We start from the raw sequence: 24,520 nt of genomic DNA on the forward strand, positions 1-24,520 counted from the left end.
AATCTTCCTGAATTTGGATGAATGTTATTCAGGAGTCTAACAGTTACAAAAGATGCAAGTTATCAGCACATTTAATGCTTTCAATGTAATTCATTTGACTCATAATATTTTTGTTGAACCTGCCCAATTGGTGTGACCTTTCTTTGTTTTGTGACCTGTGCACTTCCAATTTCCTGCCCCGTTTGCAATGGTACAATTGACAAAATATGGCTTCTAATTAATTAAGCCTGTTCAAGTTATGACTGTGAGTATCATGACTGTAAGAAATTTATTAATTTGTAGTAATAATAGTAATAGTAATAATACTAATAATAATAATAATAATAATGTTTGTAAGTAATGAAGTGTATTACATAAAATAACAAGTGACAAAATATGTGAGTCCACATTCCATTTCTTTTCCTTAAAGCTGTTCCAACCCAAGTTATGAGGTATCAATGTCTTTATGACAGAAGAAGAGCAGCAATGTGATTCACAATTCCTGGAACACGCAATTAAAGATTCAACAGATATATTAAATGTTCGTCTTCCATTTCAGGAACAGCTGAGTTTGTTATGCAATTCCTTCCACAATGTAGTAAAATAATTTTCTTAAACTGAACAGAAACTAGCAAGATAATCGAAGTTTGTGGAAAGCTATACCGAGTTTATGAGGAAGTATGAATATTTAAGACATATGGTAATAGTGGTCATGATACATGCCATTTAATATTACATGCCACATCAGCTGTTCTTAAAAAAGCCAACTCAACTACCAAAGCAAGAGTAGTGTTTGATTGCGTTGCCAAATGGAATACGAATTTGTCACACAACAGTCTTACAATGGTAGGACCAACCATGAAATATTAATTGCACTCCATAAGATTATGCTTCCACATGCAACACATTGCCTTCACAGTAGACATGGAGAATATATATAGCCAGGTTCCTGTAGTAATTGAAGATCCCACATTCCAATGTATATTGTGGATGATTGATAGATCTGCACCACCTCAGGAATACCAATGAAAGAAAATCACATACACAATGATATGTGCCCCCTCCCTTGCAGCACAGTGTCTATTACGATTAGCTTGCAAAGAGAGTGAGCAGAGTGAAGCAGCAAACATTCTCACTAATCATTTCTATATGGACCACTGTATCTCAGGTTGCGATACAGTAAGGGCTGAAACTGAGCTCCAACAATATCTATTGAAGATATTGATCAGAAGTGGATGTTGACTATGAAAATGGTACAACAACAGTGCCAAACTGTTCAAAAATATCCCCTCAGTGGTGCAAGAAACACAACTACTTCTACTGCTTGATAATGATGAGGATATTACAACTTCAGGTTTACTCTAGCAACCGGCTGATGATCATTTTAAAATTGTAAACAATGTCAAACCAGCACCTAATATCTACAGCTTCACAAAACACACACTACTGTGTGACACATCAAACATTTTTGGTCCTTTTGGATGAATTAGTTCCACTGTGATCACATTTAAGATATTTTTGCAATGTCTATGGCAGCATAAGTTAATGGGGAATGAGCCCTTGCCCTCAGAGTTCCACTCCTTGTGGCAGACACTGTACAGTCAAATTCTACTGACAGACAGCATGCACGTTGATTGTATAGTCATTGCACGACGGACACCTATCAGCATACAGAAGTCAGTACAAGATTTGGATGACTATCGAAAGATTTTCATTTGATTCTATTTCTTGTGTCAGAGACCTACCTGAATATTACTGGAAGCAAATCCCAAAAAGCAAAAGTAGCTACACACTCACTTTTACTTCACTCAGCACAATCTGTGGTACATGAGATACCAAACACGAAGTTAGTTTTATTGAACTACTAAGCTACATGTGTTAAAGTCTTGACACCCAGAGACAAGAAGACCTCCCTATGAAGTGCACAACATAGCTATTTAACAGCCACAAAAATATTCTATGAAGATTTTTTAACATTGTCTGGCTATGATAAAAGCAAGAAGAGTGACTCTGCTATCATTTTAGAAAGGTACTTGATGTGTAATTGCAATATCTAAATATTTTAGACAACTGTAGATATCATACGTACTGTGGTGTAACCTATCACTTGGGTACAGTTACATATTTCGCAATGTCTGTAGTACAGATGAATGATGGCTGCAGCAATAATGTCATCTTATAGTTCATATAATGGGTTTACACTTTTATTCACTTCAGGAATTTTTTCTCTTGTGGATGAACTCTGTTGCAGATGTATGAAGAATTTCCACAGACTGGGACAACAATAGTTGCTTTATGAGGCTTCATCGTACCTGCTGATATGAGTTGTTTATTCCATGCTACCTCATTGTGGTTCATTGATGTACCTATCCTCTACATCTGCTAGCACAGTGACAACTGCCATTACATCAGGACACAAATATGAAGTTGAGCTGTCATTAGTATGTAAATATTGTTTGAGAAATTTTCTGGATTGTTCAGTAGACAATTTTATTGTGATAATGGACTTGAGATAACATTTCGGGTAACAGTGTAAATGAAGTTGCAAAGGTTATGGGGGCCAGGAAGGTGTGGAGTGGAGTGCAAAAAACAATGAGAATGAAGTGGAGATGAATAGGATACACAGAAAGAAGTTGATTAATTAAAATGGTGTTGTGAAGGGCAGCTCACAGAAGGGCTGAAAACCCTGGACTGATGAAATTTGTGAGCACCTTGTTTTGCTACTGGTGAAACTCACCTGAACTCTGCCATTCTCACGGGTGCTACCCTCTACGTTCACTCACCTGAGCAATAGGAGGCGGGCCTTGCTCCTCAACGAGGCCTGATTGACAAGAAATGAAATTGCGTGTTAATATAAAAACTACTTTATCTGCCAAGGTAAAACAAACATGTGATTAACTAAGAATGTTACAATGTGACATGATAAAGAACAGAATTATTTCAATCTTTTAGAGTGCTTCTGATCAGTGAATAACTGAGCATCTTATCTACTCAAATATGTACAACAGAGAACATTACTAACTGAGTTCCAGAAATCCAAAACTTTATTCCAATTGGTGGCTGCTATCTGAAGACTGCCAGGGGCAAATACATTTTTACTGTCAATATTTCACATAATTATTGACCAAATTTTACAATCCTGTAGTAACGTGCTTATTGAAACATACAACTTTATGTTACGGGATTAACTCACAGTGGCAAGTGTAACAGTTTGGAACTGTGTGTATGACTGTATACGAAGCCTCACTCACTGCAGGCATATGCAAACATTACATTCGTCCAGTATTTTACAATGAGAGCACTTAGTTACTCGCAGAAAATTTCACCCCCAAATCTCAAATTTCATGAATTTTTCTCAGGGATACCCCACACAAGGTAATAGAAAAATTTGTTTATCACTTACCACAGTTACCTGTTCGTGCAGTCAAACAGCCACATCAAACAAATACAATGCAACCCTTCTTTATTTACTTACAGATGGGTATATACAGCCACAAGAAGGCACGGCAGATGATGTGGGGTATTTCTCAGGTGCTTTCTTCATAGAGCTGAGGGGGGAAGAACTTTGATGGGTATGGCAACAGGATGGAGTAGGAGACATAATAGCATTGAGGTGGAAGTGGGTGGTGTACCATCTGGATGGTACCTTACAATGCCATCTTGTGAAATTCAACAGAGGGCTCTCTGTTGCTGGCATGTTAAGAGGCCTAAAACAAACTCAGTGCAGCTCATCTTACCCATGTCAGCCACTGCATAGTTTTTGTACAGGGGCCCATAACACTGGACCTGCACTGCACAGCCGTCATTGATCACAGCACAGTGGCTTACCAGCCAACCCAAGTCACAAACTCTACATCAACTATCTACTTCGGAGTGCCATGGCTATTTTAATAAGAATGCAGCCCTCAATATTGGTGTCACCAGCGCAACCTACACTTTAGGTGCCTACAGCAGTGCTTCTCAGTTGTTACAGACTGAGGGCTGAACTGGAGATTCAAGAATAGTTATCATAGTAGCAAATATCTTTCAGTGGAACAGGGCATTCTCTACCTTGCCTTCACTAGAAATCTGTTTCATTAGCTGCATGTTGTTACACACAAACTGTGTTGCAATGAAGCTCTATTCCACTTGGCTACTGAGGGACATCTCTCTTCTTGTGCTATTTTTGTTACTTCTTTGTCTCCGGAAACTTATTACCAGTGTCTTGTGTTCCGTTGGGTAGCCTTTACCTCTGTGTCATTCCACCTCACTATTCTTCTTCAATGATGATGTGGCCCGATTCCTATATTATTCTGCCTGGTCTGTGCCTCCTTAACACTGCCATTGCCTCCATGAGAATGTCAGTTGTTATATTTTTTGCTGCTGTATAGAAAACTTTTCCTCTGAGCACAACAACAACATAGGAATCTAGGATATCAACAGTGCAACTTTGCAGTGCTCACCTAACACCTTAAAGAATGATTCTCATATTAGTGACAACCTTAGAGCATATAAGAACTATTTTTATGTTGCTTGCACCAGGAAGCTGCTTCATTTGCACAACTTTATCATGTGCCTTCTGTGTCGCAACAAAGTTCTAACATTATGCCTAACTGAGAAACATTTCTCTCCTTGTGCGTGGATCATCAACAATAGGTGGGACATATGACCATGAGTGTGGTGGTAGATGGCAGTTCCCTGCGAGACTCCCTGTAGAGAGGTGAGGCAGGAATACAAACAGATTGTTCTGGGGAAAAGACTGTAGTGAATTTCTTAATGGGAAATATTTTATGAGCAAAGGGACAGCGATACTGTACATACATTATCTTTGGATACTTATTATCAGCCATTCTCTCCACATGTGTGAAAACATTTCTTCTATGGAGACAGGGAATGGCCTGAATGGGTGAGGAAACTGACTACGCAAGGTTGAGGCTGGGAGGGTTATGGGAACAAAGGATATACTGCCGGCAGGCTTCCTACTTCTGCAGTTCAGAAAAGCTGGGGTTGGTGAGAAGGATCCATAATGGCACAGGCAGTCAAGCAGTCATTGAAATGAATGATGTCAAGTTCGACAGTATGTTCAGCAACAGGGTGGTCCACTTGTTTACTGGCCACAGTTTGTCAGTGGTCATTCCTGAAGATGGACAGCTTGTTACTTGTCAGTCCCATGCAGAAAGCTGTACAGTGGTTGCAGTTTACTTTGTAAATCACTTGACTGGTTTCACAGGAAACCATGGCTTTGGTGGGTAGGTGATGTATGTTACATGATTGGAATAGGTGACGGTGGAAGGAATTATGGGACAGGTCTTGCATTTAGTTCTGTTATAGGGATATGAGCCATGATGTAATGGGTTGGGAGCAGGCATTGTGTTCAAATTGCCAATTATATATAAGTTTGGTGGACAGAGCAATACCACTGTGGGTGAGGTGGGATGGATAGTAGGCATGGCATTTCAAATTTCGGAACACAATGACGGGTAGTCAAATCTTAGTGGAGAATGTAATTCAGTTGTGGTTGGTACTTAATTATGAGGGGAATGCTCCCCTGTAGTCAGACAGAGAGACTTGGAGGGTTGTTGGAGACTGCAAATATAAGGCACAGGAGATTTCTTTTTGTATACTTTATTGTGACCCCCAGTTTATTTCAAGGAGCAATGTTCATCCCTGTAGATGTGAGAACTGTGGGTGGATAGGATGTATGGAAGGAACTTCTTGGTATGGAATGGGTGGCAGTTGTCAAAATGGACTCATCACTTGTGGTTAGTAGGTTTGATATGGACAGAAGCAGTGAAGAAGCCATCTTTGAAGTAGATGTCAACATCTATGGAGGTGGCTTGTTGGCTTGAGAAGTCCAGGTGAAGCAATGGGGGAGAAGCTGTTGAGGTTGGGTGGGATGTGAATAGGGTGTCTTCAATCTCGATGCAGATCACAAAGATGTCTTCAGTGAATCTGAATGATATGAGTGTTTAGGAAGGATTTTCAACCCATTACCCCATCACTCATATCCATGTAACAGACCTAGATGCAAGACCTGTCCCATACATCCTACCACCACCACCACCACCACCACCACCACCACCACCACCACCACCTACTGCTCCAGTCCGGTCCCATTCACCAGCTATCCCATCAAGGGCAGGACTACCTGTGAAACCACTCACATGATATATAAGCTAAGTTGCAACCATTGTGCTGCATTCTATGATGGCATGACAACAAACAAGCTGTCTGTCCACATAAAGGGCCACCTACAAACAGGGCAAGAAACAAGTTTGCAGGCTGCCCAACACGACATCATTCATTTCAATGACTGCTTCACTGCCCGAGACATACAGATCATGCCATCAAACACCAGTTTTTCCAAATTGTGAAGGTGACAACCCTCCAGGCATTATACTCTATGTTCCTACAACCCTCACTTTGGTTACTCACTTTTCTCACTGTTACAATGACGTATTTTTAAATGTAAATTTGGTACTTAAAACTTTGTCTTCTTTCTTTTTTATCACATTTTCCACACAATCTACCACAGTACACATTTGAAACACAACTGCACATTTGTGACCAATCTCTTGTAGTTACAAAGGCACTGCCAATTTTCAGTATGAATTATGTACTACGTAATTAATATCCAGTGTCAGGTTCAAGCATAAAATTCTGAACAACTGTTTCACTGATGTACTTTAGCACACCACCAATGAAGAATTAATGTCAAAGAAAAAGATGGAAAAATGTGTGCCACACAAGACAACATTAAAGTGATAACTTTAACACGTAATTAAGCTACTGAAGAAAGTGAAAATCTCACCTGCTGCTACCTCCTCTGCCTGCACCTCTTGTGGCTCCTGGAAAAAAATTAAAAGCCTGAATAACATTACATCAGCTTAATTTAAGTGTAAATCAAACACCTTGACATGTGGCAGTGGTATGTCATCTCACTGCACATGCTCATCTAAGTGTTAGTAAGTTGGTAAATTAAATATTGATAGAGATTACGAATAAGTTGCAGTGACAAGTAGATATATATGGAATTTTATTAATGTGAGAGTGATGAAAACAGCATAATGATCCAAGTTAAGAATCACAAAATAATTGAATTTTAATTGAACTTAACACTATAAATTCACTAGAGCTGCCAGCTGCCACAGACAGCCACGGTCACAGAGTAGGACAAAGATGACCACAAAATGCAAGTCGACAGGGTGGGAATGCAGACCATAGCTGCTGGATGTTTGAAGGCTGCTGTAAGGATACTGCCAGAGACCAACACAGAGGTACAACATAGTTTGCTGGATCAAACACCCTTCAACTATGACCTGGTGTAGTAGTCAAAAGGATCACGGAAAGGGAAATGAATAACAGACAATTATAAAATCACAGATCATGGAGATAGTGATTGGGTCTGTCAAGGCTGCATCTGCTGCTATCAGGACAGGAATTTGTGGAAGGGTCTTGGTGCCAGAGAGCTATCTAAGGTTGGTCCACAACAACAGAAGGGGAGTGGAACTGTTAAAAGAACTAGTAAATTAAATCCAGTCAGTTTTTTTGCTATCCTGAAGGGTGCGACGACACTGTGTGTGCAATTGTTTATAATGAACATTGTTTGTCATCATAGAATGATGGTTAAAAACATGGAGAGCACATCTCTGCATGTGAGTTGAGTCCCAACATGGCTCAGTCAACTGAGGGACTGTTACATTGCACGGTAAAGTTGAGGTGCAAGAATGGAACATTGTTGGCAGTAATGATTACATTTATAACTGGGGAAATACTGTTTCTCCAAGGGTGCCAGGGAGCATTAAATCTCTCATCATCCTTAGAAAGATGTCATTTGGGTGTGCATGTAGGTGAGGTGGGAGTCCGAAAATGGATAGCAAATGGGAAATGGTCGCTTGATTTCGTACCATACATAATGATGAGATCATCATCAGGGCAAATTCGGCAGTGCAGGAGAGGTCCAGATGGGGGTAGGAGTGCATGGAGTGTGAAAGAAATGTGGGTACTCCCACAGTAAGCCAAATGAGGTTAGGGTGACAGGAGGACAATGAAGAGGGCACCTTTCTGACAGATTCTGGGAGAGTCCCAAGGGGAGCAGCAGAAACGAGTGAGGGAGTTGGCCAGTAAGCTGGAAGCTGACTGTCCAGTGACTTAGGGATGTAAACAGTAGAAATGGAAAAGTCGAGGTGAGGAAGTAAAAGGCAGACAGGATTAGCTTGAAGTTAGGTAGTCAGGAAGACTATGAACTTCATCCTTAATAAACAGCATGACTCCACTGCGTGACATAGAATCTGTCCCTGGGTGATGGTGTGAGATTGGGCAGATGTCAAAGCAGACTGGAAATAAACGAGAGAGTTCAACGCAGGTCGTGAGCATGCAATTTTGTTTCCTGGAAGCAGAGAACAAGTAGAGACTATGATTCCAAGAGCAGCCATAATTCCTCTTTGTTGGATCAAAGGCCACAAAAATTCCACTGGAAGAGTGCCACGATTAGGAAAGTGGAAAAGGGACAAAATGGAGGGGTATCACCTCAGTGGCTATTGAGTAGCAGCTTTCGAAGGCTCACTGGCGCAGGTCACAGAGGCTGGAGATTCTGCCTCTATGTCGGCATTCTCATTCTGTCTATTCTGTCCGTCCTTGGAATCCAGAGCAGAAAAATTGCTGGAGGTGCATACCGGCAACAAGGAGGTCAGTCAGCCAAGGATATCATGTAATGACACCACCAAGGAGGATCTCCGAGCTGATAAACAAGCAGATCGTTTGCCTTTCTGGTTGGTAGAGGAAGACTCAGATGTTTGTTGTTTGGAGGAACATGGAAAGTTTTCATGAGAGTGTTCCTTCTATCCTTCCTGGCCCGTCAGTTGTGTAGCAAATGACTTTCACCTGTGAGTCAAAAGTTTGTGCCTTGTTTGCACAGCTGTAGAGGAGGGGTGTGGACAGCTGGGGGGGGGACGGGGAGGTGGGGGCGGCGAGGGGGGGCGAGGGGGGGCGGGGAGGCGGACGTGGAGGGGGACGCGGAGGAGGCGGAGGAGGAGGAGGAGGAGGGCGACGAGGACGAGGAGGGGGAGGAGGAGGAGGAAGAGGGCGACGAGGACGAGGAGGGGGAGGAGGAGGAGGAAGAGGGCGACGAGGACGAGGAGGGGGAGGACGAGGAGGAAGAGGGGGAGGAGGGGGAGGAGGAGGAGGAAGAGGGCGACGAGGAGGAGGAGGAAGAGGGCGACGAGGAGGAGGAGGAAGAGGGCGACGAGGACGAAGAGGGGGAGGAGGAGGAGGAAGAGGGCGACGAGGACGAGGAGGAGGAAGAGGGCGACGAGGAGGAGGAGGAGGAGGAGGGCGACGGGGACGAGGAGGAGGAGGAGGAGGAGGAGGAGGGCGACGGGGACGAGGAGGAGGAGGAGGAGGAGGGCGACGGGGACGAGGAGGAGGAGGAGGAGGAGGAGGAGGAGGGCGACGGGGACGAGGAGGAGGAGGAGGAGGAGGAGGAGGAGGAGGAGGAGGAGGAGGGCGACGGGGACGAGGAGGAGGAGGAGGAGGAGGAGGAGGAGGAGGAGGGCGACGGGGACGAGGAGGAGGAGGAGGAGGAGGAGGAGGAGGGCGACGGGGACGAGGAGGAGGAGGAGGAGGAGGAGGAGGAGGAGGAGGAAGAGGAGGAGGGCGACGGGGACGAGGAGGAGGAGGAGGAGGAGGAGGAGGAGGAGGAGGGCGACGGGGACGAGGAGGAGGAGGAGGAGGAGGAGGAAGAGGAGGAGGGCGACGGGGACGAGGAGGAGGAGGAGGAGGAGGAGGAGGAGGAGGAGGGCGACGGGGACGAGGAGGAGGAGGAGGAGGAGGAGGAGGAGGAGGAGGAGGAGGAGGAGGGCGACGGGGACGAGGAGGAGGAGGAGGAGGAGGAGGAGGAGGAGGAGGAGGGCGACGGGGACGAGGAGGAGGAGGAGGAGGAGGAGGAGGAGGAGGGCGACGGGGACGAGGAGGAGGAGGAGGAGGAGGAGGAGGAGGAGGAGGGCGACGGGGACGAGGAGGAGGAGGAGGAGGAGGAGGAGGAGGAGGAGGGCGACGGGGACGAGGAGGAGGAGGAGGAGGAGGAGGAGGAGGAGGAGGGCGACGGGGACGAGGAGGAGGAGGAGGAGGAGGAGGAGGAGGAGGAGGGCGACGGGGACGAGGAGGAGGAGGAGGAGGAGGAGGAGGAGGAGGAGGAGGGCGACGGGGACGAGGAGGAGGAGGAGGAGGAGGAGGAGGAGGAGGAGGAGGGCGACGGGGACGAGGAGGAGGAGGAGGAGGAGGAGGAGGAGGAGGAGGAGGGCGACGGGGACGAGGAGGAGGAGGAGGAGGAGGAGGAGGAGGAGGAGGGCGACGGGGACGAGGAGGAGGAGGAGGAGGAGGAGGAGGAGGAGGAGGAGGAGGAGGAGGAGGGCGACGGGGACGAGGAGGAGGAGGAGGAGGAGGAGGAGGAGGAGGAGGAGGAGGAGGAGGGCGACGGGGACGAGGAGGAGGAGGAGGAGGAGGAGGAGGAGGAGGAGGAGGAGGAGGAGGGCGACGGGGACGAGGAGGAGGAGGAGGAGGAGGAGGAGGAGGAGGAGGAGGGCGACGGGGACGAGGAGGAGGAGGAGGAGGAGGAGGAGGAGGAGGGCGACGGGGACGAGGAGGAGGAGGAGGAGGAGGAGGAGGAGGAGGAGGGCGACGGGGACGAGGAGGAGGAGGAGGAGGAGGAGGAGGAGGAGGAGGGCGACGGGGACGAGGAGGAGGAGGAGGAGGAGGAGGAGGAGGAGGAGGAGGAGGAGGGCGACGGGGACGAGGAGGAGGAGGAGGAGGAGGAGGAGGAGGAGGAGGAGGAGGAGGAGGAGGGCGACGGGGACGAGGAGGAGGAGGAGGAGGAGGAGGAGGAGGAGGAGGAGGAGGAGGAGGGCGACGGGGACGAGGAGGAGGAGGAGGAGGAGGAGGAGGAGGAGGAGGAGGAGGAGGAGGAGGAGGAGGAGGGCGACGGGGACGAGGAGGAGGAGGAGGAGGAGGAGGAGGAGGAGGAGGAGGGCGACGGGGACGAGGAGGAGGAGGAGGAGGAGGAGGAGGAGGAGGAGGAGGGCGACGGGGACGAGGAGGAGGAGGAGGAGGAGGAGGAGGAGGAGGAGGAGGGCGACGGGGACGAGGAGGAGGAGGAGGAGGAGGAGGAGGAGGAGGAGGAGGGCGACGGGGACGAGGAGGAGGAGGAGGAGGAGGAGGAGGAGGAGGGCGACGGGGACGAGGAGGAGGAGGAGGAGGAGGAGGAGGAGGAGGGCGACGGGGACGAGGAGGAGGAGGAGGAGGAGGAGGAGGAGGAGGAGGGCGACGGGGACGAGGAGGAGGAGGAGGAGGAGGAGGAGGAGGAGGAGGGCGACGGGGACGAGGAGGAGGAGGAGGAGGAGGAGGAGGAGGAGGAGGGCGACGGGGACGAGGAGGAGGAGGAGGAGGAGGAGGAGGAGGAGGAGGGCGACGGGGACGAGGAGGAGGAGGAGGAGGAGGAGGAGGAGGAGGAGGGCGACGGGGACGAGGAGGAGGAGGAGGAGGAGGGCGACGGGGACGAGGAGGAGGAGGAGGAGGAGGAGGAGGAGGAGGAGGGCGACGGGGACGAGGAGGAGGAGGAGGAGGAGGAGGAGGAGGAGGAGGAGGAGGAGGAGGGCGACGGGGACGAGGAGGAGGAGGAGGAGGAGGAGGAGGAGGAGGAGGAGGGCGACGGGGACGAGGAGGAGGAGGAGGAGGAGGAGGAGGAGGAGGAGGGCGACGGGGACGAGGAGGAGGAGGAGGAGGAGGAGGAGGAGGAGGAGGAGGAGGAGGAGGAGGGCGACGGGGACGAGGAGGAGGAGGAGGAGGGCGACGAGGAGGAGGAGGAGGAGGAGGAGGAGGAGGGCGACGAGGAGGAGGAGGAGGAGGAGGAGGAGGGCGACGAGGAGGAGGAGGAGGAGGAGGAGGAGGGCGACGAGGAGGAGGAGGAGGAGGAGGAGGAGGGCGACGAGGAGGAGGAGGAGGAGGAGGAGGAGGGCGACGAGGAGGAGGAGGAGGAGGAGGAGGGCGACGGGGACGAGGAGGAGGAGGAGGAGGGCGACGGGGACGAGGAGGAGGAGGAGGAGGGCGACGGGGACGAGGAGGAGGGCGACGGGGACGAGGAGGAGGGCGACGGGGACGAGGAGGAGGGCGACGGGGACGAGGAGGAGGGCGACGGGGACGAGGAGGAGGGCGACGGGGACGAGGAGGAGGGCGACGGGGACGAGGAGGAGGGCGACGGGGACGAGGAGGAGGGCGACGAGGACGAGGAGGAGGGCGACGAGGACGAGGAGGAGGGCGACGAGGACGAGGAGGAGGGCGACGAGGACGAGGAGGAGGGCGACGAGGACGAGGAGGAGGGCGACGAGGACGAGGAGGAGGGCGACGAGGACGAGGAGGAGGGCGACGAGGACGAGGAGGAGGGCGACGAGGACGAGGAGGAGGGCGACGAGGACGAGGAGGAGGGCGACGAGGACGAGGAGGAGGGCGACGAGGACGAGGAGGAGGGCGACGAGGACGAGGAGGAGGGCGACGAGGACGAGGAGGAGGGCGACGAGGACGAGGAGGAGGGCGACGAGGACGAGGAGGAGGGCGACGAGGACGAGGAGGAGGGCGACGAGGACGAGGAGGAGGGCGACGAGGACGAGGAGGAGGGCGACGAGGACGAGGAGGAGGGCGACGAGGACGAGGAGGAGGGCGACGAGGACGAGGAGGAGGGCGACGAGGACGAGGAGGAGGACGACGAGGACGAGGAGGAGGGCGACGAGGACGAGGAGGAGGAGGAGGAGGGCGACGAGGAGGAGGAGGAGGAGGGCGACGAGGAGGAGGAGGAGGAGGAGGAGGAGGGCGACGAGGAGGAGGAGGAGGAGGAGGAGGGCGACGAGGAGGAGGAGGAGGAGGAGGAGGAGGAGGGCGACGAGGAGGAGGAGGAGGAGGAGGAGGGCGACGAGGAGGAGGAGGAGGAGGAGGAGGAGGAGGGCGACGAGGAGGAGGAGGAGGAGGAGGAGGGCGACGAGGAGGAGGAGGAGGAGGAGGAGGGCGACGAGGAGGAGGAGGAGGAGGAGGAGGGCGACGAGGAGGAGGAGGAGGAGGAGGAGGGCGACGAGGAGGAGGAGGAGGAGGAGGGCGACGAGGAGGAGGAGGAGGAGGAGGGCGACGAGGAGGAGGAGGAGGAGGAGGGTGACGACGAGGAGGAGGAGGAGGAGGAGGGTGACAACGAGGAGGAGGAGGAGGAGGAGGGTGACGACGAGGAGGAGGAGGAGGAGGAGGGTGACGACGAGGAGGAGGAGGAGGAGGAGGGTGACGACGAGGAGGAGGAGGAGGAGGAGGAGGAGGGTGACGACGAGGAGGAGGAGGAGGAGGAGGAGGGTGACGACGAGGAGGAGGAGGAGGAGGAGGAGGGTGACGACGAGGAGGAGGAGGAGGGTGACGACGAGGAGGAGGAGGAGGAGGAGGAGGAGGAGGAGGAGGAGGAGGAGGAGGAGGAGGAGGGTGACGACGAGGAGGAGGAGGAGGAGGAGGAGGAGGGTGACGACGAGGAGGAGGAGGAGGAGGGTGACGACGAGGAGGAGGAGGAGGAGGAGGGTGACGACGAGGAGGAGGAGGAGGAGGAGGAGGGTGACGAGGAGGAGGAGGAGGAGGAGGAGGAGGAGGGTGACGACGAGGAGGAGGAGGAGGGTGACGACGAGGAGGAGGAGGAGGGTGACGACGAGGAGGAGGGTGACGACGATGAGGAGGGTGACGACGAGGAGGAGGGTGACGATGAGGAGGAGGGTGACGACGAGGAGGAGGGTGACGACGAGGAGGAGGGTGACGACGAGGAGGAGGGTGACGACGAGGAGGAGGGTGACGACGAGGAGGAGGGTGACGACGAGGAGGAGGGTGACGACGAGGAGGAGGGTGACGACGAGGAGGAGGGTGACGACGAGGAGGAGGGTGACGACAAGGAGGAGGGTGACGACGAGGAGGAGGGGGAGGAGGAGGAGGGGGAGGGGGAGTTGGAGGAGTAGAAGAAGACGGGGCTGCTACTACGACACTGGGTGATTTTACAACCACAGTGCTGTATTTCTCATCACGTGTCTGGATGTCCATGTCCTTCATGAACTGAGATGTAGCAAGAACAGTACTGTAACTGCCTGATGGTAGAACACAGGCTTACTTCCTTGTCCCAGATTTCCTGGACACCCGATCATCGAGGTACACGAGACCAACTCAGGAGGAGTTGGCATGGTCACCATTACATCTTTTGCAGCAGGGAGGAGGTGACAGCCAGGTTACACAGTTGGCTGCGTGTCACCAGGACATACGAGTGTGGTCATAATGATCACATTGGTAACAATGCATTGTGTTCAGAATGTGTTGTCTTACTGGTCGTTGACAGAAGCATCACTCTATCAAATGTGAAAAAAAGGTAGGGAAGCCTGGCCCTACTCCAATGGTGTAGTCAGGGAAGGAAAAGTTGCTGTGTAATATGAAGTTGCATTCAATAATTGTTCACAATTCATAGAAATTTCCTTCTGAGATCAGAAAGAACTTTGCATCTAAATACACTTCATGTGTCAAGCATCCCACCAATACCAGCCACTCTGACCAGGGGCTCTCCACAAGGGTGCCACTGAGCCACAGCGAGGGCAATCTGGTATGGCAGCCACTGCCGGGGGTTCCAATGCTCTGAGAAGGCAAGCAAACACAACTTGCCATACATGGAGAGTCAGGAATCAGGAGTGCGATCCCTGTGTTTTCAGGGGGCTCAGCCATATGGGTACGTAATAGCCTCAACCCTCTGGTGACTTAGGAGGGTGGAAGGGGGCTTGAGGGTGGAAGGAGGCTAGAGGGTGGAAGGGTGAGGGAATGACGGAGAAGGGGGGAGGAATCCACACCACAGATGCCAGGGAGGGAGTTGTTCCCCAAGTGGCTCACACTAAAAAACAGGAAATTTTGAAGTGGAGGTCAAACCTCAAGTGGGGACCTAAACACCAAGAAGATGAATGAACAGGAAGAAGGAACAAAAATGTAAACAATACAAGAAAGCAGGTGCATAGCCATGTCAATTTGAATCGGAACACGGAGAAAGGGTAAGGAGGGGGCAACAGGAAATAAACAAGGATAGAGAGGGAGAGCAGGGTGACAAATGCAGCCAGTAAAGAAGAACTGGCTGTATTGCCCCATGTGCACCACGTGTGAAGTCAATAAACAACTGTGAGACCCCAGTGAGGGATCTGACTTTACTGCATCAGAATGTACCATCAAGTTGCCCATCATAAAACTGCCATCATTCAAACGTTATGTAAAGCAGTTCAGGCATTTTTGTACATTTATGAGTCTTCTGGTTAATAATGAGGAATTATAGGACACTGCTAAATAACCATTTGCTTAGTTCAGTAATATGTGCTGCTCACAATATGATCACCCATCTTCCGGTGACTAGCACTAATTTTAATGCAGCTGTTGATACGGTATGCAATACATAGAATAATCCTAGATTGATTCTGTCAGCACATCTGAAAAACCTATTGGTGCTCCCTTTAGTGACTGGAAAGGTGCAAGTAAACTTCATGGACTACTTCAAGCAATGTTCATGAGCTGATGGCATTACAACTATTTGTATCCTTGCAAGACATAATTATATCTCATTTATCTGTAGAAAATGTTGACCAGTCTGTAAGAACAGAATTTAAATCCCACCGGAGTTTCAAAAGCTTTCCGACATTAGGAAAGAGATAGGCTTTTCTCTACAGTAAAAGAAAATCTGAAATCGTGAAGGCTACTGACCAATATGGCACTGCACATATGTAAATAAACAGCAGACCACCTGCAACGCCAAGCACATGGGGCATTTGAGATGAATCTAGTCCCTGCTAGTGCTGCATTTTTCATGTGCCACGTGCTTCATACTTTGCAGAAGTGCAGAAAATTCAGGCAAGGTGTGTGTAGTGAACAAAAAACCTAATGTGATGCACAACAAACTGTTTCCCCAATTGCTTTAAGGGTGTTCGTAGCACTTCTAGTTGCACATCTGTATGCTGTCATGCTTGTCAAAAATGACACCACACAGAAATAAAACACACAAAATGGAACAAGGTAGGATTGTCCTAGTGACATAAAACACAAACACAATGGTGTTTATCCATCAAGTACATTGTGTTATTGCTCACTTAAGTCATCCCTGGCATACAAGTGCTGCTTATAACAATGACAATATGGTTATAAGATAGCAGTGGCACATGAAAAACATATGCTCTCTCAGCTTCTGACTTGCAGACACAATTTATATCTGATGCATGCGCATAGTGCCTCTGACTTCACAAATGGCTAAGTAGAGCACCCATTCAAGGAACAGATGGAAACATACCAGAAACAAAACAGCGCATCTCTGTTCAAGTCGACGTCTTCATTATACCTTCTGTCTGTTTAATGTTCCTGAAGATAACTGAGATCTCATCTCGATCCCAATGTGTCGAATTTGATGAGTATAAAAATTGTTGATCCAGAATTTTGGTCACCTTGCAAGATCGACATATTGCTGGGACCAGAAGTTTGTTTGTACATTCAGAAGGCAAGGACTATCTCCATAGGAACTGATCATCCTGTGTTTCAAGAAAGAACTGTGTTGGGTTATGTATGTCAAAGCAGTATCAAATGGTAGAGCACAGAATTTTGTCAAGGTAGCCATTTGTGTTGTGCTCTGTGAAAACTTACACTGACTTTCTTGAAGAAACTGTGAATGACAGAAGGATCAAATCATGTCTGAACCACAGTATCTCTAATCTCAGTGGCACAGCATTCTACTGGTATCACTAACTACTTAGGTTGACGATATTGATTCGATCGGGTGTCGCAAGCTAAGATCTTTGATTGATGCACACGCGTAATTGTGCATGTGTGTCCTGAGATGCCGCTGAAGTTCGAATCGGTGAGGGCAAACTGAGCTGGATCACATGAGGACCAATAGTGGCAACCTGCGTGAAGACATACGGACATTGTGTGCAAACTGATTGTTTGTCTCATGAAAGGAACCTACTCTAACACAATCTGTGTCAGAGGAAAATCAATCTCGGTACATGTGTTTGCTTGAGCTAATGTATCAGCACTTGCTGAAATCTTTGCCTCTGAATAATACAAATTTTAAGGAGTGTTAATTTGTATCGCTAGTCAGTTGTGCCAGTCATTCATATTTTCTACTTCCTGGCCCTTATTAGGTGAAGCTTTATTTGTGTAGATTACTGTTTCCATTGATATGTGTCAGCAGAAAATGATGTGTTCTACTTCCCTGGGCCTAGAGCAGAGGTATGTTTGCATTTTGCCATGGTGGCGCTTCCATCGTCATGTGGCACACAGATTGACTGGCTGTCTGCTGCCCCCACTAGTCGCACTGTGGTGGCTCTAGGGAAGTGAAGTTGCTGATTTGACACATGCTGTGGTAGAGCGTGACCTCTGGGCAGGAACCATTAGTCTGCTCTTTTTGGTGAATTTATTGAGTAATTAAGTTTATTACATAAAATAACAAGGGACAAAATATGTGAGTCCACATTCCATTTCTTTTCCTTAAAGCTGCTCCAAACCTAGTTGTGAGGTATCAATGTCTTTATTACAGAAGAAGAGCAGCGATGTGACTCACACTTCCTGGAACACACAACTGAAGATTCAAAAGATAGATTCATTGTTCGTCATCCATTTCAGGAAGAGGTGCGTTTGTTATGCCATTCTTTCCACAATGAATCAAAATGATTCTCTTAAACTGAACAGACACTAGCAAGATAATCAAAGATTGTGGAAAGCTACACAGAGTTTATGAGGAAGTATGAAGAATGAGATTTTCACTCTGCAGCAGAGTGAAAATCTCATTCCGGAAACATCCCCCAGGCTGTGGCTAAGCCATGTCTCCGCAGTATCCTTTCTTTCAGGAGTGCTAGTTCTGCAAGGTTCGCAGAAGAGCTTCTGTAAAGTTTGGAAGGTAGGAGACGAGGTACTGGCAGAAGTAAAGCTGTGAGTACCGGGCGCGAGTCGTGCTTCGGTAGCTCAGTTGGTAGAGCACTTGCCCGCGAAAGGCAAAGGTCCCGAGTTCGGGTCTCGGTCGAGCACACAGTTTTAATCTGCCAGGAAGTTTCAGGAAGTATGAATATTTAAGACATATGGTAATAGTAGTCATGACAGATAACACGCCACATCAGCTATCTTTAAAAAACAAGCTCAACTACTAAAGCAACACTAATGTTTGATTGACTTGCCAAATGGAATACTAATTTGTCACTAAACAGTCTCCCAATGGTAGGACCAAACATGAAATATAATTTGTACTCTTTAAGATTATACTTCCACATGCAATGCATTGCCTTCACAGTGGACATGGAAATTATGTATCGACAAGCTCTGGTAGCAATTAAAGATCACACTTTCCATGAATATTGTGGGGGAGTGATAGATCTGCTTCATTTCAGGAATACACAATGACTTGTGAACCCTTCGTTGCAGCACAGTGTCTGTTACGAATAGCTCGCAAAGAGAGTGAGCAGAGTGAAGCAGCAAACATTCTCAATAATCATTTCTACGTGGACCACTGTATCTCAGGTTGTGATACAGTAAGGGCTGAAATTGAGCTCCAACAATATCTCCTGAAGATACTGATCAGAAGCGGATGTTCACCAAGGAAATGATACAGCAACAGTGCCAAACTATTCAAAAATACCCAATGAGTGGTGCAAGAAACGCAACTACTTTTCTGCTTGATAATGATGAGGATATTAGAACTCCAGGTTTATTCTAGCAACCAGCTGATGATCATTTTAAAATTGTAAACAATGTCAAACCAGCACCTAATATCTACAGATTCACAAAACACACACTACTGTGTGACACATCAAACATTTTTGGTCCTTTTGGATGAATTAGTTCCACTGTGATTACATTTAAGATATTTTTGCAATGTCTATGGCAGCATAAGTTAATGTGGAATGAGCCCTTGCCCTCAGAGTTTCACTCCTTGTGGCAGACACTGTACAGTCAAATTCTTATGACAGACAGCATGCACGTTGATTGTATAGTCATTGCACGATGGACACCTATCAGCATACAGAAGTCAGTACAAGATTTGGATGACTATCGAAAGATTTTCATTTGATTCTATTTCATGTGTCAGAGACCTATCTGAATATTACTGGAAGCAAATCCCAAAAAGCAAAAGTAGCTACACACTTACTTTTACTTCACTCAGCACAATCTGTGGTACATGAGATACCAAACACGAAGTTAGTTTTATTGAATTACTAAGCTACATATGTTAAAGTCTTGACACCCAGAGACAAGAAGACCTCTCTATGAAGTGCACAAGTTATCTATTTAACAGCCACAAAAATATTCTTGAAGATTTTTTTAACTTTGTCTGGCTATGATAACAGCAAGAAGAGTTACTCTACTATCATTTTAGAAAGGTACTTGATGTGTAATTGCAACATCTAAATATTTTAGACAACTGTAGATATCATACCTACTGTGGTGTAACCTATCACTTGGTTACAGTTACATATTTCGCAATGTCTATAGTACCGATGAATGATGGCTGCAGCAATAATGTCATCTTATAGTTCATATAATGGGTTTACACTTTTATTCACTTCAGGAATTTTTTCTCTTGTGGATGAACACTGTTGCAGATGTATGAAGAATTTCCACAGACTGGGACAACAATAGTTGCTTTATGAGGCTTCACCGTACCTGCTGATTTGAGTTGTTTATTCCATGCTACCTCATTCTGGGTCATTGATGTACCTAGCCTCAACATCTGCTAGCACAGTGACAACTGCCATTACATCAGGACACAAACATGAAGTTGAGCTGTCACTAGTATGTAAATATTGTTTGAGAAATTTTCTGGATTGTTCAGTAGACAATTTTATTGTGATAATGGACTTGAGATAACATTTTGGTTAACAGTGTAAATGAAGTTGCAAAGGTTATGGGGGCCAGGAAGGAGTGGAGTGGAGTGCAAAAAACAATGAGGATGAAGTGGAGACGAATAGGATACACAGAAAGAAGTTTATTAATTAAAATGGGGTTGTGAAGGGCAGCTCACAGAAGGGATGAAAATCCTGGGCTGATGAGGAGAGCCAGGAAACAGTGTGGTGTTTATTACATGCATCAAAACCATACTTGTTTTGCTACTGGTGAAACTCACCTGAACTCTGCCATTCTCACGGGTGCTACCCTCTACTTTCACTCACCTGAGCAATAGGAGGTGGGCCTTGCTCCTCAATGAGGCCTGATTGACAAGAAAAGAAATTGCGTGTTAATATAAAAACTACTTTATCTGCAAAGGTAAAACAAACATGTGATTAACTAAGAATGTTACAATGTGACATGATAAGGAACAGAATTATTTCATTCTTTTAGAGTGCCTATTGATCAGTGAATAACTGAGCATCTTATCTACTCAAATATGTACAACAGAGAACATTACTAACTGAGTTCCAGAAAGTCAAAACTTTATTCCAGTTGGTGGCTGCTCTCTGAAGACTGCCAGGGGCAAATAAATTTTTACTGTCAAAATTTCACATAATTGTTGACCTAATTTTACAATCCTGTAGTAACGTGCTTATTGAAACATACAACTTTATGTTACAGGATTAACTCACTGTGGCATGTGTAACAGTTAGGAACTGTGTGTATGACTGTGTACAAAGCCTCACTCACTGCAGGCATTTGCAAACATTATATTCGTCCAGTATTTTACAATGAGAGCACTTAGTTACATGCAGAAAACTTCATCCCCAAATTTAAAATTATCATCAATTTTTCTCAGGGATACCCCACACAGAGTAATAGCACAAATGGTTGTCACTTACCACATTTTTGCTGTTCATGCAGTCAAAGTGCTACATCAAACAAATACAATGCAACCCTCCTTTCTTCACTTAGAGATGGGTACATGCATGGCGGATGATGTGGGGTATTTCTCAGGTGCTTTCTTCGTAGAGGTGAGGCAGGAAGAACTTTGATGGGTATGGCAACAGGATGGAGCAGTAGACATAATAGGAATGAGGTGGAAGTGGGTGGTGTACCATCTGGATGGTACCTTACAATGCCATATTGTGAAATTCAACAAAGGGCTCTGTTGCTGTCATGTTACGAGGCTTGGAACAAACTCAGTGCAGCTCATCTTGCCCATGACAGACACTGCATAGTTTGTGTACAGGGGCCCATAACACTGGACAATTTTCCAGTACTCCTGCACTGCACAGCCTTCATTGATCACAGCACAGTGGCTTACCAGCCAACCCAAGTCACAAACTCTACATCAACTATCTACTTCAGAGTGCCATGGCTATTTTAATAAGAAAGCAGCCCTGAATATTTGTGTCACCAGTGCAACCTACACTTTAGGTGCCTACAGCAGTGCTTCTCAGTTGTTACAGACTGAGGGCTGTACTGGAGATTCAAGAATAGTTATCATAGTAGCAAATATCTTTCACTGGATCAGGGCATTCTCTACCTTTTCTTCAAATGGTTCAAATGGCTCTGAGCACTATGGGACTCAACTGCTGAGGTCATTAGTCCCCTAGAACTTAGAACTAGTTAAACCTAACTAACATAAGGACAGCACAAACATCCATGCCCGAGGCAGGATTCGAACCTGCGACCGTAGCAGTCTTGCGGTTCCAGACTGCAGCGCCTTTAACCGCACGGCCACTTCGGCCGGCTACCTTGTCTTCACTAGAAACCTGTTTCATGTTGTTACACACAAAATGTGTTGCAATGACTCTCTGTTCCCCTTGGCTACTCAGGAACATCTCTCTTCTTGTGCTATTTTCATTACTTCTTTGTCTCTGGAAACGTATTACCAGTGTCTTGTGTTCCATTGGGTAGCCCTTATCTCTGTGTCATTCCATCTCACCATCCTCCTTCAATGATGATGTGGCCTGATTCCTGTATTATTCTTCCAGGTCTGTGCCTCCTGGATGGCACTGCCATCACCTCCATGAGGATGACAGTTGTCATATTTTTTGCTGCTGTATAGACAACTTTTCCTCTGAGCACAACATCAACATTGGAATCGAGGACTTCACCAGTCCAACTTGCAGTGCTCACCTGACACCTTAAAGAATGATTCTCATATTAGTGACAACCTTAGAGCATATAAGAACTATTTTTATGTTGCTTGCACTAGGAAGCTGCTTCACTTGCACAACATTATCATGTGCCTTCTGTGTTGCAACGAAGTACCAACGTTATGGCTACCTGAGCAACATTTCTCTCCTTGTGCATGGATCATCCACAAGAGGTGGGACATATGACCATGAGTGTAGGTGGCCAATGGCAGTTATCTGCCAGACTTCTTGTAGGGGCGTGAAGCAGGAATACAAACTGTTCCAACATATTTCGGCAGTAATTACTGGTACCACAAAAAATGTGTCAAAGTTAATCTGAAATACTTTAACAGAGAAAAACAGTGGACATGCAACCAGTGCATCATACTAGCAACTGAATCCAAAGTAAACAATAGTCTAAAAATGCAGGACCACATAATTACATCATTGAAACAAGAAACAATGGACCTCAACCTCAAGGATAAAAGCCTACTGGTGAAGTATCATGAACTATTTGTGAAGTGTAATGAACTTGAAGTGGCAGTAACCAATAAAACCACAAACAATGAACTCGTTATCCGCACCCCAAATGTACATATCGGTAAGAAAAACTGGCATTTGACAGGACAGCATACTACAAGCAATAATCAAGCTGTAAATCATTTTCAGAATGCAATGCTCAGAAATCGTGTGTTGTCTAGCACCACGTGTGATAATAGCTCTATAAAATCTGCATGTAAACAAACTGCAATGGAAAACAAAGCTAATGTGGGGGTTGACCTATGTGAAATGGATCCAGAAAGTGATTTTAAAAGTGTAACTTCTGATAACCACCTGGTGCAAGATGCTAGCAATGTCAATTTATATTGCACACTATCTTACACAGAATTTAACCCAAAGTGAACAATCTGCCACAAAGTGTATGAGTAACCCACCGACAAACAGAATTTCTCAAGCTGTGGCTGGACAAAAACGAAAAATTCCAGAACGTTATATAGCAAGAAAATCTCGGAAAAAATGAAAGTACTAATATTAAGTGACAGTGATGGAGGGGCCTGTGCTCAAATACTGCAAGACAAACTAGGGCCCTCATATAAGGTGAAAGGCATAGTAAAACCTGGCGCCCCACTAAAAGAGGTGATAAAGAACACAGAAAATTTGATAAGAAACTTCAGTACACGTGATACTTTGATTGTAATAGGGGGATTGTAACAACAACGACGCTGTACTATTGTACATAAGTAATTTTTTTCTTCTGATTTTTCAATAAACTAGTGTAATTGATGTTCTGATTTCATTTCTTTTTTGTTTCATGTCATTGTGTTAGGAAAACTGTAAACGAGTTTCAATGTGAATATTAATGTTTATGTCAAATGTGAAGCAATATTGTGACTGAATTGAAGTGTAACAAATATTGAGACTGTTGTAAGATGTTTAAAATGGTAACTGTGTGTCTGGTCCATACGTAAGCAATGTGTTAGTATTTGTAGAATGAAAAACCTCGGGTGAATACTACGTCTGTAAGGGAGCGGTGAAAGGTGAATGGCAGGCAAGCGCGGGAAAATGCACGTGGGCACTGCACGGCACAATGGGCTCAGTAGTAGTTGGAGTTTGACATTGGTCTGAGCAACACCTTCTGTAGCGAGGAGGCTCCCCTGGAAGATATAGTTTCACTGAGCCTCGGGTATACTGTTCCAAAGCCCACACAGCATGAAAAAATTCCATAGGCACTAAATGGAAAAGTATTGTGACGCTAAGAAGAATTACAGTGCCGATACGTCAAGAGCCATAGCTGTGGTTGTATGTGTGCTCTGTGGCTCGCCATCTCGCTGCCCGCCAACCGACGCATTGATACAAGCAGGCTGAAACTTTTAGTAGTGTATTTGTATGGACCTATTCAATAATAATCTAAATTTTACCAGAACTTTCTCCTCATTTAATTATCCTCACAACTAACCTAGACAGGGTCCTTTCCAAATGTGGAATCCGAGTGTCCCAAAATGAAAAATTAAATTTTGTGTTAATAATAATTACTTGCAGACCTAGTTATGTTAGAATGGTGTTTAAAGAACTGTTTTGTTAATGAACCAGTAAAAGAATAACAAAGGTCTAACGAAGTTGAAAGATAACTTTAATATTGAAATAGTAATGAAGTTTAATTATTTTGAGACAGATATAAAGGTATTTAAATGAGAAGCAAGTAAGATAAAAAGTGTACTAACTCATATACTGAAAATCTTGAACGCATGATAATTTCAGTAATCAATATTTTAATATAGTGATCAAAACAGTTTCATGCCCCCCCCCACTCCCCCCCCCCCCCCCCCCCACTGCCCCCCCCCCCCCCCACTTTTTATTCATTTGAATTTTGAAGTCTACTAAATTGGTTTGACCAGCAAAAGTTAAAGTCAATATAAAAGCCTAAATTTATCAGTGTTTTATATTTATTAAAATTGACATTTTGTGTGTGG

The 24,520-nt window shown here is 46.9% G+C and overlaps 1 protein-coding gene across 1 annotated transcript; it reads right to left on the minus strand.

Annotated features, from left to right (window-relative positions):
• Positions 1–6,728: 6,728 nt before the first annotated feature.
• On the minus strand, positions 6,729–13,810 carry LOC124605865 (serine-rich adhesin for platelets-like; the record flags this gene model as incomplete). The annotated part of the gene is made up of 2 exons (XM_047137811.1): positions 6,729–6,806; positions 8,939–13,810. Coding segments are annotated over 2 exons (4,950 nt in total), but the record flags the coding sequence as incomplete, so codon positions are not given.
• Positions 13,811–24,520: the final 10,710 nt, after the last annotated feature.

The sequence above is a fragment of the Schistocerca americana genome, chromosome 3, assembly GCF_021461395.2.
Source record: "Schistocerca americana isolate TAMUIC-IGC-003095 chromosome 3, iqSchAmer2.1, whole genome shotgun sequence".
In the NCBI taxonomy this organism is placed as follows: domain Eukaryota; kingdom Metazoa; phylum Arthropoda; class Insecta; order Orthoptera; family Acrididae; genus Schistocerca; species Schistocerca americana.